At 44.7% G+C, this 23,827-nt stretch overlaps 1 protein-coding gene across 2 annotated transcripts in view; it reads right to left on the bottom strand.

The window, feature by feature from the left end:
* LOC138489348 (zinc finger protein 586-like) overlaps window positions 1–22,560 on the bottom strand; it is a 64,232-nt gene extending 41,672 nt beyond the window's left edge. The window contains exons 1-4 of one of the 2 annotated variants that reach the window (XM_069617067.1): window positions 22,226–22,560; window positions 20,723–20,843; window positions 15,843–15,935; window positions 388–510 (exon numbers count right to left, since the gene is read on the bottom strand). In XM_069617067.1, the coding sequence (XP_069473168.1) occupies window positions 388–510; window positions 15,843–15,935; window positions 20,723–20,843; window positions 22,226–22,324 (436 nt within the window). In that variant the 5' untranslated portion in view covers window positions 22,325–22,560. The remainder of the gene's footprint in view (window positions 1–387; window positions 511–15,842; window positions 15,936–20,722; window positions 20,844–22,225) is intronic. The other variant, XM_069617066.1, reaches the window with a different exon arrangement.
* Window positions 22,561–23,827: the final 1,267 nt, after the last annotated feature.

Raw genomic sequence — 23,827 nt, 5'->3', positions numbered from 1 at the left:
CAAAGTAGGTAAATATGAGAAGCATAATTCTGATGAGGTGTGCAGATTGGGTTTATTTATAAAAACACAGAATCTATTGGTGTATCCAGAATGCCAGTAAACTTCATGGTAACAAGTTCTTAACAATGCAGAGTAAAATGTTCGTCAAAGTTGATCGATCTCAGAATATTACAATTACTTCCCATGACGAAATAAAGGGCAGAGAAGACACTGATAATAGAAGACCACGCAATGACTTCCCACCATCTTCCAAATGGAGGTTCCCCCTTTCAGCATTTTAATATTATAGCCGATATGTCTTCCACAAAGTCTTGCTTGGGGAGCCGATACACAAAATGGAAGGGGGATATTGCGACATATTTGGGATTTGAATAGCAGATACCATACCTTCACTGGAGATGGGACAACCCTCCTGTCCTTTGCCTGCTTCTGTGTCCAGGGGGTGAATCATGGGTAGGTGGTCCTCTTGCTTTACGTTGAAGTGGCATTCAGGATCATAAATTGCATCATCTGTCAAATAAAGAAAATATCCATGACATGCAGCCTCTGCAAAATGAGCACATTACTGATTTTCAGTCTACGTTCAACTTTCTTCGGGTGTTAGAACTGTCATTCTGACCGAATCTCTGCAGATGAATATATAAGCCCCTTATTACTACTATCTCAATTGTTCAAGATTGGTCATTTCAACCTTTGGGCTAGACAGAAAATTACAGTCCGCCACTGCGTCTATAAACAACCACCCCAACCACACCTATTTTCACTCTCTCCCAGGAAGTCTGACGTTTCCCTCCATCTCGCTGTATCTCTCCTCCATCGCTACTTCCAACTTTCACTTTTCTATTTCCCCCTGCTCAGTCTGTTTCTCCCCCTTTTCTTCAGTTTCCTGTGCTGCAGTTCTTTCTTTTATGTTTAAACATGTAATCAAATGGAATGCAGGGTGGGGTGGAGAGTGCTGCACAAAGGACAATAATAAAAAGTGAAATTACGAGTCAAAATAAAGGGTGGACAAGATCAAGATACATCAATTATTTGCACAGAGTAACATTAATACAGTGGACAAACACCCCCCCCCCCCCCACCAAGACATGCAACAAACCAGGAGCAACAAAACCATCTATGAATCACCAAAGGAACAAATGCAAGACATACAACAAACCCAGAGAGTCTGTAAGCTGGTGAGATCACTGGCATATCCAACCCAGCGGCTTTTGATTTTTTTGCATGACTTTCCACCCCAAGACAGGTATGGTAAATCAGAATCAGGAGATAGACAACTCAGTTTTGGCTATAACCTTTTATTTATTCTGAAAACTCCCTATTCTAGCCCCATCAATCGGTTCCCTATACGAAAAGAAAAGGGTTTGAAAGGGAGCACGTCAGATTGTCATCCAAAAACCTACCTAGCCTCATTCTCTCTTATCACTATAAAGAAACAAAACCTGAAGAGAAGGGTAAGGGCTTTCACCCTAGCATGGATTGCTTCTGAAACACAAAACAAATAAGGTGACTTTGCCTTATTAGAACTGGCGCTTCTCAGTTTGCCCTCAATCCAAGGGGCTGAAAGCTTCAAACGAATTTCAAAACAGATTTTCTTCAGTAGCACATTTTTCTAAACAAATATTGAATCGATGTAGGTATAACAAGAAATATTTTATTCACATTCCTGTTATGTATTCTCAAAGTAGCGCTTATTTTCAATATTTAAAGTTGAGCGATCATCTCAGTCTGCCATGAATGTACATTTGCCAATGCATTTCGGAAAAACCTTCATCAGGGCTGTAAATGGGCAATATCTTGCTCAATAAGGCTCACCACTGTTTAGATGTGATGTACAATATATACAAAGCAAGCATGGATAACAGGTAATATCATGTTCAAAATATAATGCAGCACATACCATTCATTGTTGTAGCATTCGATTCGTCCCAAAATGGAGAAAAGAGACAAAACAAAAAGGTCCGTTTTAGTTTAAATGCATTGGAGTCTGTGATATGACTATTTAAACCTGGTACATGGGCTCGGCCTACCTGATTACGTATAATTCTCATATTATAATGCGTGTAAGAACGCATGAAGCAATGCTGCCCCTGCCGGGAGACAAACACACACTCCGCTCATGTCACTCTCTAAATCTAATACATTTCAGAAGCTTACGCAGGAGCGCCAGCTCTCACCTCTTGTCTGTGTTGTGATCTAGCTGCTACCGTGCGAGCCTCGGGCACGGGTGCTCGCGCAGTCTGGAAACCTCTTTTATGCGTCGCCATGGACCAGTTTGGACTGGCAGCTCCAGGTTAAAACATTAGACTAACTGTTGAAAATTCTGAACACTGATCACTAATGGATTAGCAGTGTGGTGCCCACCACTCCTCCCCTTTTTTTCTAGATGTTTTCTCAGCACAACTGAGGTGGAGGCACACCATTTAGAATTTAATTTGAAACAAAGACTATTGGATTTACAAGCAAGAAGAGAATGTCATTCACGGACATCGAAGCTCTGACAACTAAAGAGTGGATATGTTGGGCTTTTCATCAGAAGAGGCAGATGTAATCCTTGGGTTAATCAAGGACAGTGGATTTGGGGCTAATAGCGCAAAAAAGCAAGATCCAAAACAACAAATTAAGGAATTGGATTACTTAATACGTAAAGAAATCAACCGCAAATTGCATGCAATCACGCTAGGGAGATATCTTAAGAGCCAAAGGATCCCGAGAGGCCTACGCATACAACTGCGCCCTACCTTGTGTAAGGAGAGCAAAAGCTTTGTAAAGAAATGGGAGGCCATACTTAAGTGTTCTCTGGACCGCATACTACTCACTATTCAGGAATTGGCAAATAATTTGGCAGATTTGAGTAATGAAATTCAAGAGATAGAAAAAGATCTTGTGGCAACATTGAATAGAGAAGAGGTGGATGTTATTTTAGAAGAGATTAACAACAAGAAGTTGTCAGAATACAAGACGGAACTTGAAACCAAAAAAATCCTTAAATTTAAAAGAGATACATAAGACTATTTGAAAGATGAAGTCTACACCTGGATGGATAAGTATGGTCCTCCTGTAAGAAAACCAACACCTACCAACACTAGTGAGACATCGAGTTCAGGATCAGATACAGAGAGAGAGCCTACCAATGTAGAAGAAGAAAACCTTGCAAGCACTTCAAGATCTCCAAGACCATCGGAAACATCAATAAGAGGCAGAGCAGCTTTTTTAGACAAAGGAAGAAGAGAACAAGAAGGAGGAAGAGAAAGGCAAAGAGGAAAACCAAAGACGCGATTACAGCAAAAGATAACATCGTAATCAATCAACAAGAATACTGACTGCTCAAGAAACACAAACATTGCAGAAAGGTCTAAGTTTCGTGCCTACATATGACAGTACACTATTTGAGTCCAAGACAGAATTGTACAAATTGATTAGGAAAATGAAGCTGAAAGTGTTCTTCAGTGAACTCGGACAGGAAGAAGTACAAGATATGAATGAAGAAGATCTCAAAGAATTTAGGAGTAAGAGCACCTTTATCCCTCCAATCACCATACCTTCAGTTGACATTTTTCAAAAAACAGGTAACGAGAGACTTGGAGAAAATGTGTTTTAAGTCCAACACAACACGCAATATGAAATCACACGAATTAAAATTGATACAAGATTTGTATGGAGATCTATCAGTAACTAAGATCTGCAGATAAAGGAGGTGGTTTGGTATTGTTGAACACTACAGACTATGAAGAAGAGTGTGAAAGGTAACTTAGTGATATGAACACCTATGCACAACTAGCGAACGATCCAACACCAGAGATCAAGTGCAACTTGGAAACACTTCTTGACAAAGCTGAGGAACTCAAATGGATCAACCATCACACAAAGAAATTTCTGATAAACTCATACCCTCGGATACCATACTTCTATAAACTTTCAAAGGTGCACAAAGACCCAGTGAAACCACCGGGGAGACCGATTGTAGCAGGGTTGAACAGCATTTTGGAACCTCTTGGTAAATACGTAGACTACTTTTTACAACCTCTCATTCAAAAAAACAGCACATACATTAAGGATGCGACACATTTTCTACAATATTTGAACTCAATACCATTTGACTCCAATAACATTTGCTTTACGATAGACATCAAAAGTTTATACACGTCGATCCCACATGATTTAGGAAGGGAGGCTGTTAAATGGATACTACTTAAGGCAGAAGAAATGCCAGCGCAAAAAGAATTAATTATGGCACTCCTCGAATCCATAAGCAATAACTCATACTATCGGTACAATGACAGATATTATCTCCAAGTAGCAGGCACAGCAATGGGGGTGACTATGGCTCCATCTTATGCTAATGCATTTATGCATAAATTAGAGACAGAAAACGTACTCCTCAATCACTGCTGGCAATAAAATCTGAGTATTTGGATTAGATACAGCAACAATATCTTTGGAGTGTGGAAAAGCACTGAATTGGAATTACTAGAATTTCCTGAATACCTGAACAGCAAAGACACCAGGATCCAGTTTACACATGAGTACTCCCAAGAAAGTATCCACTTTCTAGATGTGAAGATCAACATAACCAACACAGAATATCAGACAACCATTTTTTGCAAAGCTACAAACCGCAATAACCTGCTTCAACGATTTAGTTTTCATCAACCAAGCCTCTTAAAAATCTGCCTTATATTTATATTTATTATTATTTATTATATTTATAGCCAAATGCTTCGGGTAGAAAGACTGGTGAGTGATCCAACGGACTATGATAACGAAGTCAAAGAAATGGGTAAGAAGTTTTTGGACCGAGGATATACTAAGGAAGAAGTCACTGAGCAGAATCACGTGCAGCAACTCAAAATAGGGAAGATTTGCTGAAAGTAAAAACCAAGAAAGACAACGCACCTCCACTTGTGTTTGTGTCTAAGTACTCTAGAAAAAGTAATCGTATCAAAACCATCATTAAAAAAACACTGGAACACCGTGAGATGTGACCAACGGGTTGAACATTTATTTAAAGATGTCCCACATTTGCCTACCAATGGAGCCATAATCTCAAAGACAAACTTGTCAAAACCAAACCAGCACAAAAAAAGAAAACCACGCACAGCATTGGTACTTTTCCCTGCTTAAGTTGTACTAATTGTGGCTACATAATGAAAGGTGAATCACTCAAACATCCATAACATCCATACCCTGGAGAGACAATCAGATTAAAATCGCTACGTGCGATTCCTACAACGTGATATATGCAATAAAATGCCCTTGCGGCTTATATTATGTTATAACACTTACGGTGGCCAAAGCCAGATGGAACGAACATAGGTCCTGTATACGGAATAACAAAAACCCGGCTGTGGCCAGGCACTGGCATGGCAGAAAACACAATTTAGCCCAGATTTAATTTGTAATTCTGGAGGTAGTAGAAAGAAGAGATCCTCATGAGAACTTCCAGAAAAAAATGGACCAACGCGAAACCTTTTGGATCGACCGTCTTAGCTCCCTGACACCAAAAGGGCTAAACGAGGAGATCAATTACATGTGTTTTCTATAAATGCCAATGTAGACATGTATCAAACCCAACGTATTTGAGCTATAATATGTTGCTTCACTTGTATACTTTTTTTGATAAATGTATTTCTTTGATTCTAATTGCTACATTAAGCAACTTGTACTTTCCCACATTTGGCTTTGATTAAGCCTTTGGACATTGTAGCACTACCCTTGTCCACCAAGAGTGGGTGCAAACCTTATCACTCTTTGATGATTTACTTTGTATTTTTGACCATTCCGCTCAATGCGGAATCAGCTCTTTGTATAATCGGCCCATCTCAACATGAATGGATTGACACCGAATGCTTATTTTTTATTTTATTTCTATTTCATATTTTTACTATAGGTTCGAGCATTTGGATCTATGTGTACAATTTCCCATGGTATAATATATAACAACTGTTTATTTAACATTACACAACTGATGTTGCACAATCTGCAGATCGCGCTCGACAATTCAGCTACAAGAGCTTCGACAGAGTAGACCATGGCGCCTCGCACAGTCTCCATGGCGACGCATAAGAGGTTTCCCGCCTGCGTGAGCACGCGTCCCCGCAGCTCGGACGGTAGCAGCTGGATCACAACACAGACAAGAGATGAGAGCTGGCGCTCCTGCGTAAGCTTCTGAAATGTATTAGATTTAGAGAGTGACATGAGCAGAGTGTGCGTTTGTCTCCCGGCAGGGGCAGCATTGCTTCATGCATTCTTACACGCATTTGAATATGAGATTATACGTAATCAGGTAGGACGAGCCCGTGTACCAGGTTTAAATACTCATATCACAGACTCCAATGCATTTAAACTAAAACAGACCTTTTGTTTTGTCTCTTTTCTCCATTTTGGGACGAATCGAATGTTACAACAATGAATGGTATGTGCTGCATTATATTTTGAACATGATATCTGTTATCCATGCTTGTTTTGTATATATTGTACATCACATCAGTGAGCCTTATTGAGCAAGATATTGCCCATGTACAGCCCTAAGGTTTTTCCGAAATGCATTGGCAAATGTACATTCATGGCAGACTGAGATGATCGCTCAACTTTAAATATTGAAAATAAGCGCTGCTTTGAGAATACATAACAGGAATGTGAATAAAACATTTCTTGTTATACCTACATCGATTCAATATTTGTTTAGAAAAATGTACCACTGAAGAAAATCTGTTTTGAAATTCATTTGAAGCTTTCAGCCCCTTGGATTGGGGGCAAACTGAGAAGCGCCAGTTTTAATAAGGCAAAGTCACCTTATTTGTTTTGTGTTGTATTTTTGTGGTCCTTGTGCTATAGGACCAGTTTGGACTGGCAGCTCCAGGTTAAAAAATTAGACTAACTGTTGAAAAATTCTGAACACTGATCACTAATGGATTAACTGTGTGGTGCCCACCACTCCTCCCCTTTTTTAATGGATTGCTTTTGACCCACCTGGGGTGTTTGGACTCTTGCCTCTCTTCGATTCGGTTAGAGGTTTGGGCCCGTTTAAACCCCTCTCTCAGGTTCGGAACCCAGCTTTGGGTATATGGATTATCACCCAGGCGCAGGCTCTTAGCTCTGGTCAGTGTCATGCTCATCTTACCCCACGTGGGGTGTTTAGACTCTAGACTCCCCTATGGCTGGGTAGAAGTTCTGCCCGCTTAGGCCATTCTTTCTCAGTGTAAAGGGTCAGACGAAGGACTTTAACACGGTAAAGGTATGTTCTTACTGTTAATTTTATTTAAAATAAAGTAAGACCTCTCTTCTCCCTATAAGTATGGGGTGTTTCCTGCCCATTTTTCTATAGTGCTCGTCAGTCGGGATGAATGTCCAAAAACAAACCTGTCCTCTGTTCCAATCTAAGCTATCTGACCCTACAAGTATTATAACTAAGGTCAGGAGAAGGACTCCCTTTTCCAGGTGCTCGTGTTTTGTCACAGGTTTCTTCTCACGCCTTTCAGTAGACAGTCCCTTAGCATCCACTGTATCAATATCTGCAGTTCTTTTAAAGGGACAGGTAGTCTTCCTTGTCAGCTTTAGTCTACTTTCTCCCCACTTTCTCCCCTTTCTCCCCACTGCTGGGTTCCTGAATCTCTGCTACACTCTTCTTCTCTTTTAAAGTATTTCAGGTTCCCATTACCCTTCCCGGGGTGCAGTTTCATGTATGAGTTTGGGCTTGATATGATATGATAGTTTATTTATATCGCACCCATACACAAGTGTTTCAGGGCGCAACGAGGCAAGGGAGGGGTACAAGGGAAGACAAAACAACAATCTTACTAGGCCTAGTGACATTGAGAACACAAGTGCAGGGGAGAGGGAAGGGGGAAAGTGCAGAAAAAAGGTGGCAGGGGGTAGCCTGAAAACGAGCGGAGCATCTGCATAGCACTTACAGTTGGAACAGAGAGCAGCAATGCAGTGGGTGAGGGGTTCCAGGTATTGGTTGAAGAGCCGGAGAGAGAGGTTAGACCCCTGGGGAACACCACAAGTGGAGAGTGAGATAAAGGAAAGGAAGGACCCAAGTTTCCTGGTTTGTTCTCCCCAAATGTCTCTTTTCTCTTCAACATATGGGTGGGCCTTTCCTTTTCCCCAAAGCAATAAGCCTCCACTTTTATTTCTTTCCCACTCCATGGTTTTCATATTTCTTCTTATGTCACTCAAACAGTTCTGTATCACTGAATTATTTTCAATAATGTTGCCATTAGTACTGGGGCAAGTTTCCCTGTACTTATAATAATGAATCCTGCTTGGTTTGCTTGTATTCCTTTTCCCTGTTTTACCTTCCGAGTTCCGGGACAACGCTGTCTGTACATGCAGACCTGTGGACTCTTCTTCTAGTCCCAGCTTCTTCCACTCTGTTACGTACTGGGAGCATGCTCTGCGTCTCTTGGGTCTTCGCTCTCTCTCTGCCTCTTCTCTGTAATTTGTTGGTCTCACATCCCTTTCCAGCCTCCTCGTTGCAGTCCATTGGAGACTTGAATTTAAAGGGATATCTTATATGTAAAAACAGACTCTGGTCATCTTTTTTCGCCATTTCTTTTAGGAAAGGTCCTTCTTGCGTTTGTCTCTTCACGCCAAACCAGGTGTGGTCCCTTTGTTTGTTGGCCTTTGGCGGGCTTCAGTGCTGAAGCCCTCCTCTGGCGCCAGGGTGTCTGTGTTGGACAAGATGTGAGGGAGGTGCCCGAAACTCCCTGTGCCTAGTCTCCTAGGAGACCTGAATGCACTCTGGCGTGATTGGCCGGCTGGCTGTCCGGAAAGGACAGCCACCCTGCTGTGAGAGTGACAGCCAGGCTGGAATGAATAGGGGAAAACTGTTTAAAAACAGGTCACTGGCACTTGGAAAGCAGAGTCGACCACTGGAACGAAAGAACCGACGACGAGCTGAAGGAAGAGGACTGCTGCAACTCCTGTACGACCGGTGAAGCCCTGCTGCAGGCCCGAATTGCCTGAAACTCTATCGACAGAGAAGCCCTTCGAGGTTTACTTCTTCCCTTGAGTTTGGTGGGAACAACCAACTCGCAAGCCACCTGGACACCGTCCCCATCTGGTCGAATTTTCATCAGAGTGCTGTTCAAAACCAGATAGCCAGAGGGAAGGAAACCTGCTTGTGGACTTTAAGGCACTCACACTTTAAACTAACGTCTTGCTAAAGCTTTTGACCTCATCCCTGGGCAGTGCAGGAACCTCCCGACGTCCTTGTCCCCACGACTGAAGCTCAGGAACAGCGAGATCTGCTTGTACCGCCAGGAAAACTGCCTCAGCTACAGCTTTCTTCATTGACAAGGTCCTGTACAAACGAGTTCCAGTAATCTTTTTGTACATCGAGAAAGTACACAAAACTTTCCTCAACTACAAAGGCTTGTCCTTCTCTTAACATTCGTCAAACTTTTCGCCTAGACAAATTATTCTAATCTCTGTGCCAAAGACTTAACCATTATTTACCAGAACTGTGCTATCCTATACAAAAGACTCTGAACCATTGATCTGGCCCACGCCCATTGAGAAGAATTTCTGGTTGTATTTAACGGAAACCCTTTGCCCTGCCCATGAATGTATTTGGGCTGTCTATTCTTATAACCTTGTCCTTTTACCCCTTTATTAAGTATCTGAAGTGCCATTTTGCTCCCACTTCATTGCAGCTAAACTTGTTCATTTACTTACCGGTTGTATTTTAGTGGTTTATTAGTGTGAGATATTGAGCTGCTGATGCTAGTGTAATGTTTTCTAACTGACTGAGTAAATAAATGTATATTCTTTTACCAAGAAACCTTGAGTAAGTATATTTGAATGACTATTGGTTGGTCCTTTGTGTAACTTGTTCTACTGCTCACTTGAACTCTTGAGATAAGTCTGGCTGCTTAACCATCGCTGCCACTTTACTGTGTAGTACAGGCTTTTACCAAAGGTGAAATTGTGCTTACACTTGTTGTCCTAATTGCCTGTAGTGTTCCCAAAGGGTACTGCAGGTGATTCTGCCCGCTGGGAACAAAGCAACTATGACTACACGTCGCTGAGCAGCCAGGCTTATCTCAAGAGGGAATGTGAGCTGTAATGGTGTTACACAGAGGTCTACAATCACAGGTGTTCAAATAGACTCTTACACTCAAGGTTTCTTGGTGAAACACTTATTAATTTATTAACCAGTCAGTTATACAACAGTCAATAGAAGGAGGCAATAATAATAAAAACACAAATATACTTCAATACTGTACACTCAAAGTTTCTGAATCAGGTAAGCCTTATTGCAATGTCCCATAAACACAACCTTCAATCACAGGTAACTCTTAGTAATAAGGGTGCAGGGGACATGAATATCTTACTATAGCATTCAAAATACTTTAAGAGGAGTAAAAGGCAAAGGTTACAATTATTCTTAGACAGTGCAAATATTTTGAGTTCACCAGAAGAGTCAATTCAATTCAATAGGCTAGGCCAAAGTCAATGGGCTAAAGTCTTGGATAGTATAAAGCAGTTCTGGTAGTTAAACGGAAAAGTCTCTGCACACGTTCTTAGGAGTAGTTTGTAGCAAAAAGAATCATATGTTAGGTCACAAGCTGATTAGGCCTGTGAGCTCCGAAAGTTTCAAGCACTTTCACCGCGAGAGGCAAGTACTCTCAGTCTGGTTTTACAGTACCTTACAAATGAAGAAAAAGAGGCAGCTGATGACTTCTGTTCCTGGCGGTTTCTGCAGATCTCGCTGTTCCTGATCCTCAGTCGTGGGGACAAAAGGGAGGACGTCGGGGGACTCCTGCACTGCACTTGAACAGACAAAAAGCTTGGCAAAACTTCAATTCCGGTGGCTGTAAGTAGAGCACACAAACTGGTGTCTCTCTCCCTGGTTCTACGGTTTCCTGCAGCAACTCTGAGGAAATTCAAACAGCTCTGAGGCGAGTATCCAGGTGGCTTACTGCCGAGTTGCTTGGTCCCACCAACTCAAAGGGAGAAGTCGTCCTTGCAGGGGCTTCTCTGTCAAGGTGAACTTGGCGATTCGGACCTGCAGCAGGGCTTCACCGGGCAAACCAACGGTCCAGGGGTTGCAGCAGCCGTCCTCTTCAAGCTAGTCTTCGGTTCTTTCGTTCCAGAGGTCGTCTCTGCCTTCCAAGCCAAGAGACTCGCCTTTTATTCCGTTCTCTCCCATTCATGCCAGCCGAGCCGTCACTCACCCAGCAGGGGGCCGTCCTTGCCGAACAGTCAGCCAGCCAATCACGCCAGAGTACATTTTGGTCTCCTATGAGACTAAGCACAGGGAGTTTCACCTCCCTCACTTCCTTCCCACCCTAGACACTGGGGCCAGAGGCGGTCTTCATTCCTGAAGCCCGCCAAAGGCTAAGGAACAAAGGGACAAAACCTGGTTTGGCGCGCGGAGACAAACTCTAGAAGGACCTTTCCAAAAAGAAATGGCGGAAAAGGAAGACTGGGACCTGTTTAAACAAAGGGGGCTCAGGTGCCATCTTGAAAAACATGGCTCCCACGATTTACCGCTGCCAGAGCTATGAATAGTTCGCGGTCGGGAAAAATCAGGGTAGTTTGTTGTAAAACCAATGCCACCAGCCATTCCGAGAGGAAAGGGTAGCACTTGACTGCTACATGAGTATCTAGACACAGGAGATACCAAGTAATCCCTCCAGCACTCTATTGTAAGATAGGGTGTGCTGGGTCTAGGAATTTAAAAAGACTAGTAAAGTCAATTTCACTTTACTTTCTCTGGGAAACAGTAGTTCATCCCAGAGAAGGTATTTAAACCTTGGGAAAGCCTGGAAAGGCTTCCCTGTGCCATTGCACTGAGGCTGCTGTGTAACAAATGAAAAGATGATGCCTATGGAGCTGGTTAGACTCCATAACTAGAGAAAACACACAAGTAAAACACATCAAAATACATGAGGGAGTGGGAAAAAGGGTCCTCAAAATCCAGCAAAGTTGGTGGGGGTCTCTAAGGTGAAGGGAATTAGCACGTTTTTGAGAATTCTCCCTAACATGCGGTGCAGACCCTCCTGGGGTCTCAAGACTTTCCTCAGGGTTGGTGGCAGAATGGCTTCTTCCCTTCTAGCCTCCATGGCAGTGGACAGGACGGAGCTCTTTCCGGCAGCTTCCCAGAATGCCGGTCGACCACAACTCTGGCAGTCGTGTCACTTCTCAGTACAGCAAGGCCAAGCTCCTGGCCTGACGGTTGAGAGCAGCACTCTGCAGGCCTCCTTGCTGCCCAGCACTCCACACCAATTGCTTGGGATGTCTCCCTTGCTCTGCCTCAAAGGGGAGGGTGGGGGCCTCCTCTGCATATCGGCTCCGCGGGTTGGCTAGTCTCACTGCGGCTCACGCGGTTGTTCCTCTTTGTGTCAGTGAGACGCTCCTTTTACGTCCATCTCTGAAATGACAGGAAGCAAACCATTGGTCCTGTGAGGACAGCAATGGGTCCGAAGCCAAGCCAGGTACACCATTCTTACAGTGACTTGAGGGTGTTCCCAAATAGCTAATGAAGACATTGGCGGTCTGAGGAAGGTGAGGGTGGTACATATCCCTACTACGGGTCAGCCTGCCCTCCAAAGGGGGTCCCCACCCGCAGTTGCCAGATCCTGCTTGCTCTGTGCCCTATGGTGTGTGTGTGTGTGTAGCTTAGCAGGCCCACCTCCCTAGTCCCAAAGGGGGTGTCAAAGGGGAAAGGGGACGAATTCCCTGGGACTGTCACGTAGGCAACAAACCAGTAGTATACAACAGCAGTACACGCAAGAAGATATCACTATCTCCCAAACTCTTCAACCGTAGACATGGAAAAAACAAATGAGCGTTGAAAGTGGTATGTTGCCATGTTGTAGATCAACAAGCAGCGGAGGACATGCTGTCCATCTCCCGAAGATAGCAGTGAGGATCAAAGACTGGGAGGAGGAAAACCATTGATCCACCAAGGCTCGCTACACTCTAGGGATTCTTAACATGGGAGCAAATACTCCTAATCACGTCTTCCCTTATGTCTCAACACATTGGCCTTCCCCTTCTCCTACAAATACTTTGGATTTTTCTTAGTAGACCTGTTTGCAACCAAACTGGATGCTCCATGTTCCCAGTTTGCTAATGTAACAGGCAAGGGGAGGCCGTGGGATGGATGCTCCCAAGAACTGTCCTTATATGTTACCCCTCGTTTTGCTCCCACAAGCCGTGCTCCTGTGAGTCAAGAGGGAAAGGCCCAGGATACTTTTGAAATCTCCCTGTTGTCCAAGGAAGGCATGGTTTCCCCCTTGTGCTATGCCTTTCCTCTGAATACTGGCTCATTTTCTGGATCCTCCTGACCCCAGGTGAATCTTCCTCTCAGTTTAGACCCTAAACTGCTTACACTTGATGACATGGCTCTTAAGAGATTTGGTCTTGAGAAGGGGGTATCTACTCAGCCAAGGCCTCACCAGATAGGGTTCCAGAACACAATATACTGTATAGTCATAAAAATTGATGTCCTTTGTTAAACAATGTGGCACTATGTCTCTGCTCACTATCCTGTGATCCAGTCATGGTACTGGAAATGTTTTGCCAGGTGTTTACTAGCAGTAGGTCTACCTCTTCCCCGAGGGGCAAGCTTGCTTTAGATTTACATGCATGTACCCTCTCCCCCCACCCCCAACACTCGATTCGAAGAGGTGCTTCACCTTTCCAAAAGGTGTTTGAGACCGCTCATCATTACGTCAGATCCACCTTTCCCACCCTGTGGCACTCAAGGCACTGTTATGCTTCGACAGCCATACCTATAACTACTTAGTGTTGGTCCTCCGTGGCTTTCCTTCGGGTTTGCCATCTTTTCTTGCCTGTATCACTCCACTCTAATTCCACAAATAAAAGATAGTTTGTGTATCCCAATTGTGCCCATATATTCCTTGGCAAAGATCCAGTGCACTGCTTTTCAGATCTTCATTAGGTAAGGACTAAGACGAGGAAGGGGGAAAAAAGAGGAAATGCCTTGGTTCCTTTTACTTCCTCATCTCAGTCTACAGCCCTGCCTTCCTCTCTTGGCTCGATACTGCTAGTTTTGGCACAGCTTTGGTATTATCAGTAGTTGGTTCTTAGGTTCTCCTTATAACCCACCCTAGGGGAAGGGGCATGGGGACCTCGCACAGAAAGTTTGTATTTATTTACCTGTGTCACGGGTTGTCTGTCCTGCGGCAGGTCACCTCATGACACCCAAGTCCTCATCCCAATCAAGGGCCAGAACTCAGAGGGCACTACCTCAATCAACAAAATCTTCAGCACCATACTGGATGGCCACACAGCCTCTGTCAAAATGATGACAAAACAGAGCTCCTCATCGTGGGCTCCCCCTCTCGACTAAAATCACTTCAGAGCAACCACTTTTCCATCTGCATTGATGGCACAGCCACCCCAGTCCTTAAACAAGTGAAAGCACTGGGAGTTTATTTGGATGCCGAACTAACAATGTCCAGACAGAGAAACGCAATATCTTCCTCCACGGCTTACACTTCCAGACTCATATCCCTGAGTAGACAGTTCCTATCATCTGATAATTGCTTGTCACTTGCACGTGTGGTAATCCTTTCCAAACTGGACTATTGCAATGCGCTCCTCCTGGGCACATCAACCTCTAACCTATCCAAACTACAGCTTCTACAAAACAAAAAGCTCTACAGGCCGCCCTTGGGCTAAAATGTAGTAACCACATCCACCAGACGCAATGCCCCAAAGTGTTTTTAAAACACATACCCTGGCTCACAAATGCATCTATGAAGCAGCTCCACCATCTCAATGACTGCATCACTCGGAATATACCTATTCGCACCCCACGATCCAGTGCCAGCCTCTCCCTGCTACAAAAGTAAAAGGGCAGGGGGCTCCAGCTTTGCAGCTTCCGCTCCCACCCACTGAAATGATCTCCTACAACAAATTTAACTAACTAGGCAAAATTTATCTTTTTGATAAATACGATTAACTTCTGTTTTTGTAATTACTGTAGGACTGTCACCGATTAATTTACTGTCTGTAACAAACTCTGTGATACCCCTGGGTTTGGGCGGTACATAAATAATTTTACAAAAAAATGGGATTAGGAAGAGGGGGACTCAGTGTAATGGTATTACCAGTAAGTAAGTGAGGCACTGTCACCATCAATCCAAGAGGAAAGTGTCAGAAATTCACCTTATTTTCAAAGCAACCAAGACAACAACTTATTTACATTTATTTCCCCTTTATTTGCAAACTATGCGGTCAATATATTTTTGCAAGAACTGTCCCCTGGAAATTTTTCTGCATCTCAATGGTCTTCCTGCTACCAAAAAAAGGGGCGGGGGGGCATGCTGGCTTTACAAATGCCATTAATTACTCCCATATTTTTTATATTTTACTCATACTCCCCCACCCCTCTTTTCTCTTCCTGTTTTTTTTTAACTGACCCACTTGTATAAAAGAGTAAAGAACACAGTTTTGTTTTGCCTTATGTGTTAGCAGATCAAAGCAAACCTATCATACAGCTTCAGAAATCAATTACTCTACGAGACACTAGCCCTGATGTAAGAACAATGGCAATGCGGATTTCTTTGTTATCCTCTTGGACCACTTAAGAACAAACTCATCCCATATGTTCCTCTCTCCCTTAGTACTTCTATCTTTCTCTTCATCCCTCCCTCATAACCTCTCTTTTTCCCCACCCATATCATTACTAATTGTGCGGTTTGGTTTAAAAGCTAACACTAATTGCTGGCAAACCATCGCCCAGATTGCCCTCACATTCTCCCCGTCTCGGGCCAGGGCGTCTGCGATAGCATGCCATGGATGTGGGGAAGATCTGCATTAATTCGACTGACCATTCACAGCTAGTGCACAATGCGTACCATGAATTCTTGCCGCCTCCCGACTGTCCTCGAAACGCAGCTCTTGCTTTTCTTTGGTTCTTAATGAAAAGACAGTGGTGACAATAAGCGGACCTGTAAATAAAATTTAAGGAAAAACACAGGTTATTAATTATTCCACAATCTGTAATTTATCACGTGGGATCTGCTGCAGAGTGGACTTCATTATTGAACAATGAGTCTACTGGCCCAATTATGCTGGAAAATCTTTCTAAAAGCTGTTCCGCTGCAGGAAAAGGGGCACTATTGCGTCAGAAAGTGAAGTACAATGTGAACACCATGCTGCTAAGAGATGTGACAGCAAATCCATTACAGCTGCAGGCAGGAGGACAGGGAGAGCACAGAGGTGTAGGTCAGAAATTGGTCTTAAGAGGTAAGTACTGTGGCTGATTGGAGCAACATCAGCAGGCTGACGAAAGGGGTCATGAAATGAGGTTAGCTGCAGGATGGGAGAGAGGAGCACTCTTGAGACAATTACCTACTAAGTATATTACTGTGAAATGTAATGATGGTGTATGATTGTAATTATGTTTTTAATGTTATCAAATTAATTTATATGTATTTTTGACATGTTGTATCTCTTGTTGATTAATTAATTTTGTAAAGGTTTGAACAAACCATAAACAAATAAATAATAATTACTAGCAATGGAACGTCTGAACTCTGACTTAAGTGAGTGCAGTAACCCTGCAGACTATTTTACTTGTTTAAGAACCTGGGATGATAGATTGCACAGCTATATCTGCAACATGTACAATGGTCTTATTCTTCCGTTTGAAGAGATGGGGTGAGTTCCCCCGGAGGCCACCTTGCCTATAAAGCGAATAGCCCGGCAGCGGGGACTCCGGGGAGCCCACTCCAAACCAGGGAAAAGCCTTGCCGAAAAACACTGGAAGATCTTGTAGTTGTTGTAGGCAGTGGTGAGTTGTAGTTATCCAGAGAGGAAGTTGTAGGCGTGCACTGGTCTCTGGACTTCAATACCCAGCATGCACGTGTAGGAAGAGTAGCAATATATGATTTCAACGTACTCAGTTTCTGAGGGTAACGGACTACACTAACCAGCATGCACTGGGAAGCAGAGCAGCAATGTCCGGTTCAGTTTCAGAGTACCGGACCACAATAACCAGCATGCACTGGTAAGTATTTGTAGTAGATTGAAGAATAACAATCCAGTGCGGGACAGCACAAACAGTTCAGTACTCCGATGCACTCAAGCAAAGTAGCGCTCCCAGCAAAGAGCGTCTGATGGCAGGTGAGACGCTGTGGAAGGAACGCGTGCAGGAAGGCAGCACGGGGCGCGGCACAACAGCGGGAAGCTCTAACAGACAGATAAGCAAGCAGAGCGGGAGGGGGGAAACCGCGAACAGCGGTAACGGAAAGTCACAGGCAGACGAACAAGGAAGGAAGGCAAGGGAACACAGAGGAACGGGAGGCAGGAAGCTAGCGTTGGGAAACTCACGTAAGCGGCAAGAAAGTTGCAACACACAGGTGTTCTCCATTCCCAAGTACTTGTAAGTACTACAGCAGAAAGACTAAACCGCACCTTGCAGTGACCGAGTCTTGTCCTTCTTCCACATCGCCCATCTGCTCCAAACTTTCCATGGGCGATATAGGACACGTCCCTTTCAACTCCTTGCGGATGTCCATCGCTTGCCTCTGGTCCACCGGATAGTTTTTTCTGCTTGCTCCTACTGGTATTAGATATCGCAGGACTGCATACGGTTTGTGGGCTCCACTGCAGACCATGTTATCTGTGTCAATCCACTAGTCTCTTCGCTCTTCCCCTACTCATTCCTCTCCTGCCCTGCTTCAATTCCTCCCAGGCACCAGAGCATTCTCTGAGGCCCGCCCTCCTCATTCTCCCTCCCTGAGCTCTGCAAGGCCTTGCTTCCTGTGCCGACTCTTACTCTCTGCTTCATCTCCCACATTGGTTTACTCTCCCTCATTCTTAACTCCTGTTACTCCCACTGGCGCTGTTCGTGCACCCTTGTTCTGTTGCTCTGCTGACACTTTGAGATCCCTCTACAGACTGAGCAGCCCACGCGGCACGCCGACCTCCCCACTCAGCCCTGGGGGCCTATTTATTCTCACTGCTTCATTATCTGACTTTGTTTACTACACAGCACGTGCCTCCTCGCTGCTATATGCCTGCAACTGCATCCCTATGTTGCTGTTCCTTCTTCTAAACACCACTACCTGCCTTTTTTGTTGCAACCCTGTGCCCCTTTTAGTGTAGCCCGAAATATGCTTACCTTCCTGTCACTGCATTTTTTGTTGTCGCTCCAGCACCATCTACTGTGGCTTTCCACTGTTGTGCTTTTCCTTCTTGCACTTTATGCTCGCTTGTTAACTCTAATCCTCGACTATTCACTTATGTGTATGCTGTCCTCTGGGGCAGCCAGTTTGTCTTGGAAGAACGACAATGCGGGGCAACAGAGGTTCAAATCCAGATCCTGCGCTTAGAAACCACTTGCTGGTATTAAGCGCGTTATAAATGAACAATAAAATAAATAATATATTGCTTCCATTTCCTTCTTGTTGCAGCTGCTGCCTGCATGCCTCACGTAGCCCCTCATGTTACGAGGCGAGGCTTATCCAGTCTGCATCCTTTCATTTCTACCCAACACTCGTCTACATGACTGATGTAGCCCCTCATGCTACAAGGCGAGGTTTATCCAGTCTGCATCCTTTCATTTCTACCCAACACTCGTCTACATGACTGATGTAGCCCCTCATGCCTTGAGGGTGGCTTTTCCAGTCTACACTCACTCATACCCGTTTGTCATAATTGTATGTCTAGGTTTACTTAATGCAGTTTACCTATGTGTTCCTGCACTTAACTGTTTTGCATTTATTTGATCTCCAACCTTCTTCCCCCTCCTTCACTTCCCGTTCTCCCCTCTGCTCCTTTTTTCATGTATCAGCACTTGCACGTTCCAAATCGCCTCACGACCTAATAGCGCTTTTTGTTTTCTTCCTTTACCCCCTTCCTGCACTTCCTCTCCTCCCCTGCTCTCATGCTATAGCAATTGCACGTTGCGAAAGTTTCAACACCTTTTAAGAAAGTTTTGTTGTTATACCTTTTTTCCTCATCCCTATTCCCCTCTTTGTCTTGGTGTGCCTTGAAACATATGTTTGCTGTACAGTGCGCATTAAAAATAACCAATACATAAATCATAAATAAGGTATTATGGATTGATTTTCATCTACATTCCTGTTCATGTCAGAGTTATTCCTTGTAACCATAAATTAGGTCCCCAAATGCTAATGTTTGTATCTGTTATATTGCAGAGAGTTCAAAGACAGCCCATTCCATATTCATAGTGTGTGCCAGTGTGCCATTTAATCCAGTCAAAAAACATTTGAAGGGGGCTGTAAAATATATTAGAGGAAAAAAAAGTTTTTCCGTAAATATCACATACAATATCATCTTAGCTTCGCCTGTGGTTATTCTATGCCCTTTACTGTTAGCAGCGTCCTAGGATAATGTATTTAGGGTAGGGCTGGCATGTGGTAGCTTTCGCCGAATATTCCAATAGTAGTGGAGGGATCAAAATACAAACGTGATGAGCAGGATATTAAAGCAGTCGCTGGGTATCAGGTATCATCCAGGAAGCAGGAGCTACATCTAGGGGAGAAAGAAGCTAGTGCATGGCCTGGTGCCAAACTAACCTTTAAATAAAACCCACAATCCCAGGCCAGACCCTTTCCTTCTGCCCATGAACCTTTCATCCACCACTCGTCTCAGCTTTCAGAGAAATCACACCTGAAGACATTCGTTTTAGCCTTAGAGCAGGTCTTCCCTGTCCCAATCATCAATGTGCTGGCTCCTTCACTTGTAGACATGGCAAAAAGCCCCTCTTCATATGCCAGCTTTCCTCAATCTCAGATCCTCCTCCTACCAAAGAAACCCTCAGACGATCCAAAAAATCTGGCCAACTACCACACAAATGGCAAGTTTCTAAAAAAAAAAAAATAGAGGCACATCATCTTACGCACTTTTGTGAATCTAGTTGTCTTCACAACCATCAATCTGGGTTCCAACCAACAAGAGGCACTGAATCCACCACCGTCTTTATGAGCGATGACCTCTTCCACCCTTTGAAGAACCCCTCTGCTGACATCCTTATCGTAGTGGACCTTTCTACTTACTTGGTTAACATCAACTTCACTGATCTCCCGACGTCCAAGCCATACTTCAGCTTTCTACTGACTTTGATTAGATCAACTTTCCTACTCTCCTGAATGGGCTGGAAAGATCTTTGGGTGTCAAAGAAATGCACCTAAATGGATCCCACCATCCTTCCTGCACGACTGAAGTACAGGTGAGGCCTGGTCCTTACGTCCCCAATATTTGCACTTACAACTGTGAAGTCCCACAAAACTTGGTCCTCTCCTGGGCTTTTCAATACAGACTTCAGACCTCTAGCTGGCATCATCTTGCATGTCTCCTCCTTTTAAATCTATGCAGATGACGCCAAAGTTGCCTTTCGTTTGGATGACTCTGTTCCAGATAACTCTGCCAATGTCTTCCTGCCTCACTAACATCCAGGGGTGGATGACCAATAATAGTCTACGTCTCAGCGTGGAAAAATTGAGATTATATAACCAGGTCCACTGTACCTAGGCAGTGTCAATTTGCCTGGCATAGGAGCATGGTTCCTGCTCGGAATCCCATCACGCATGCCAAAAATTGGGGACGTTTGCTTCAAAAGCCTCCCCCTTTTCTCCCCTGAATGAACAGACCGCCTAAACACTACCATCGATGTATCCATTGAAGCGCTACGTACCAACTATGTTCACAACAAATACATGCTCTGGGCTCTAAAACGAATTCTTAGATATCAGTGGTGTATCTTTACCTAGAGAGAGCAGAGCTTGGTGAACTTCCTGCATCACATTCCTGTAAAGTTCCTTCTGCCACTCCTTCAAAATCTTCCACTCCTCTTCAGAGAAACAGGCAGGGGCATCATGGAAGGTGACCTGCTCGCAGAACAGAACATCAATTATTTTCTAACGCCATTCAGTGAAATACAATATATATTTTGCAAAGATTGAAAAGCTTGGACAAATCTTGTAAAAATCGCAATGTGATTAAAACTCGTAAATAAATAAAAATATATTTTTTTTGGATTGATTTATCATAATTGTCCATTTATTTAAAATAGAAGAAATGCAACGATTTTACTGCCCGTCATCAGTCAAGCCTCATTTTCAATCAAACGCACTTCTTGTCTCCTATAAGAAGCTATGGCGATTGGCTGCAGCTAAAATCTAAATCTGTGTTGGGATTTTGTTAACTGCAAAGTCAGATGGGGAGCGACAGTAAACTGTACACAGTGCTAGACATTGATTGTGCGATCCCACCTTGGACTGCTGGGAGAAGAGTGCTGTTCACCCCTCCTACCCTCCCTGATCATTTGCCTTTCAGAAGATTAATCATGAAACTAAAAGAAGGGGCGTGTATACTACTACAAGCTAATTATAAAAGGTGCACACCTTTATACCTAAAAATCAGTACTTAAATTGGTCCTGAAGCACGTAGGAGATGTCACAGTATCCCAATATGACGGCCAAGTGGTCTTGTGGATATGAACTAAGTTTCTAGCCCGTGATCCTAACCTCGGCGCCACGGCATCGTTCAAACTAATTTGATCACACTAAAATAAATGAAGGGCGCAAATTGATTCCAGGATTCGGGGGGACATTTATTTTGTCGGTTAATGGAAAGTCTGGCCCAATTGCCAGCACTGACTGTACAAGCAGCATGGATAGGATCATGGTTGTGTAGGAATAAGGGTTGGTTAGCAAAAGGGGAAATGTGTATATAGACAGTGGAGCAGGTTGGAGAGGTGTGCAGTGATGCTGGGACCTCTACGTTTGACACTCTATCAGTTGTGGATGCAAGAAGCGGTGCCGTGTGGGAGTGTGTGTGTGTGGGGGGCTGGGGGTTGTGAGGTGTTGGACTACAGTTCCAGCTCTATGGAGCTTCGAAAAGGCGTGTCTTGGAGCCTCTCTACATCACTGAAGCCGGTGTTGAGGCTTGCCTGGTGCAGGCCAGTGGTCCATGTAGATCTCACAGAGGAGCTGTGACAAGGCGGGCCCTCTTCAGCTGTGATGACGATAACAATCAGGCTCGGCTCCTGACACATTTCGTTCTATTGTTTAGATGACCTAACATGTAGCCAGTGCTGTTTCTGTAATGGGTTGGGAATGGCGCACTTACTGACTGCCCCATAGTAGATGCAAGCCTTTGCTTGGAAGCTACTGCCCCCAGAAGTGAACGCGCTGCTAACATGGAGCCCGGACACAGGTGCCCAGTTAGCTGCAGCGAGAGGAAACTACTTATAACCGAGCCAACTCGCCTGATCGGAACCCTGCCCGGTCTGGTCTCCTCCTGATCGCGGGTCCATCTCTGCCCTGTGATCCGCCTCAGCTTTCTCCTCAAGCCCGATGTTGTCCATCCTTAAGCTTCTGTTGCTGGTCCTGTACTGGCGCTGCCTCTGGTGACCCGGAAGTAGTATGTAACATCCGGTAGGCTGCTTCCGTCTGGCGGCTCGCTCTCTACTGGAGAGGGGGCGTTGTTCTGGAAAAGTATGCGATACATTACATAACCCCGGCACTGGAATAGGAACTCACTGTTGGCTTTGGGACATAGACGTGTTTGACGCGCGCATACTACTGTAAAAGACGCATTACTACTTCCTTTTCGTCACTTCCTGTAATTTTGTCAGAGGGTTATGATATGATATGACATTTGTAACGCGCCTATACACAAGTGTTTCAAGGGGACGAGGCAGGGGGGGGGAACAAGGGGAAAACAGACAACGATCCTACTAGGCCAGGTGTCATTCAGATCGCGCAAGTGCAGGGGTGAGGGGAAGGGAAAAGGGGAAGCGGAGGGGGGGGAAGTGCAGTACAAGGTAAGTAGCGTAAAAAAAATAATAAATAAGGCCAGCTGGTGGAAAGTGCAAGGTAGATGCAGAACAAGTGCTGGGAAGGGGGGCTGTAAGGATACAGTGACAGTCCCGCAGTGCAGGGGGGTGCCAGGGAGGCAGTGCAAGTGGAGAGTGGCTGGGTCCTGGACCGAGGTCACTGAGAGTGGCCCAGTTGCAGATTCAGAGCAGATTCAGTGAAGAATTAAAGCTGTTCAGCAGGGGAGAGGGAGAGAGAAAGCAGAAGCAAAGAGGAAGGTTTTGAGGTGCTTCCGGAGGTGGTTCTCCTCAAGTTTCAGGGAGGCAGGAAGGCTGTTCCAGAGGGAGGCCCCTGCCGCAGAGAGAGATCTACCCCCAGCTCGTTGCTTCGAGAAGCGGCTGACCCTGAGGGAGTTGGAGACGGATGAGCGAAGGGCTCGGGAAGGAAGATATTTAGGAAGAGAGAGTTGAAGGTATTTGGGCCTCAGGCCCCAGAAGGCCTTGTGGACAATGCAGAGGGTTTTGAACTTAATCCTCGCAGCCACTGGGAGCCAGTGTAGAGATTTCAGTCCTGGAGAGATACGGTCCCTGGGCTTGAGGCCAAGGACAAGTCTTGCAGTTCTGTTCTGGATGAGTTGCAGAGGGCGGAGAGTGGAGGCAGGCAGATTAAGATAGAGGCTGTTACAGTAATCCAGCTTTGAGAGAACCAGGGCTCGGGAGACAGTGAGCTTCTGGGGGAAGGAGAGGAAGGGAAGAATACCTCTGAGGAGGTGCAGCTGGTAGTGTGACTTCTTAGAGACGTCTGATATATGAGGAGAGAAGGAGAGTGTGGAGTCGAAGATGACCCCGAGGTTTTTTGCCTTGCATTTAGGGGCAGGAAGGGGGCCAAGGGAGGCCGGCCAGAGAGCTGCAGGGAAGGAGGGAGTGGGTGTGCCGATAAGTAGAATCTCAGTCTTACTGGCATTAAGGCAAAGGTCATTGGCGGCACACCATTCCTGGATAGCAGACAGACAGTCAGAGATGAGGGAAGGAGAGGAGGAGGCCAAGGGTAGC

The sequence above is a fragment of the Ambystoma mexicanum genome, chromosome 9 (assembly GCF_040938575.1).
Source record: "Ambystoma mexicanum isolate Mex_15411 chromosome 9, UKY_AmexF1_1, whole genome shotgun sequence".
NCBI classification, from domain to species: domain Eukaryota; kingdom Metazoa; phylum Chordata; class Amphibia; order Caudata; family Ambystomatidae; genus Ambystoma; species Ambystoma mexicanum.
This window is presented reverse-complemented; position numbering and strand designations above follow the sequence as displayed.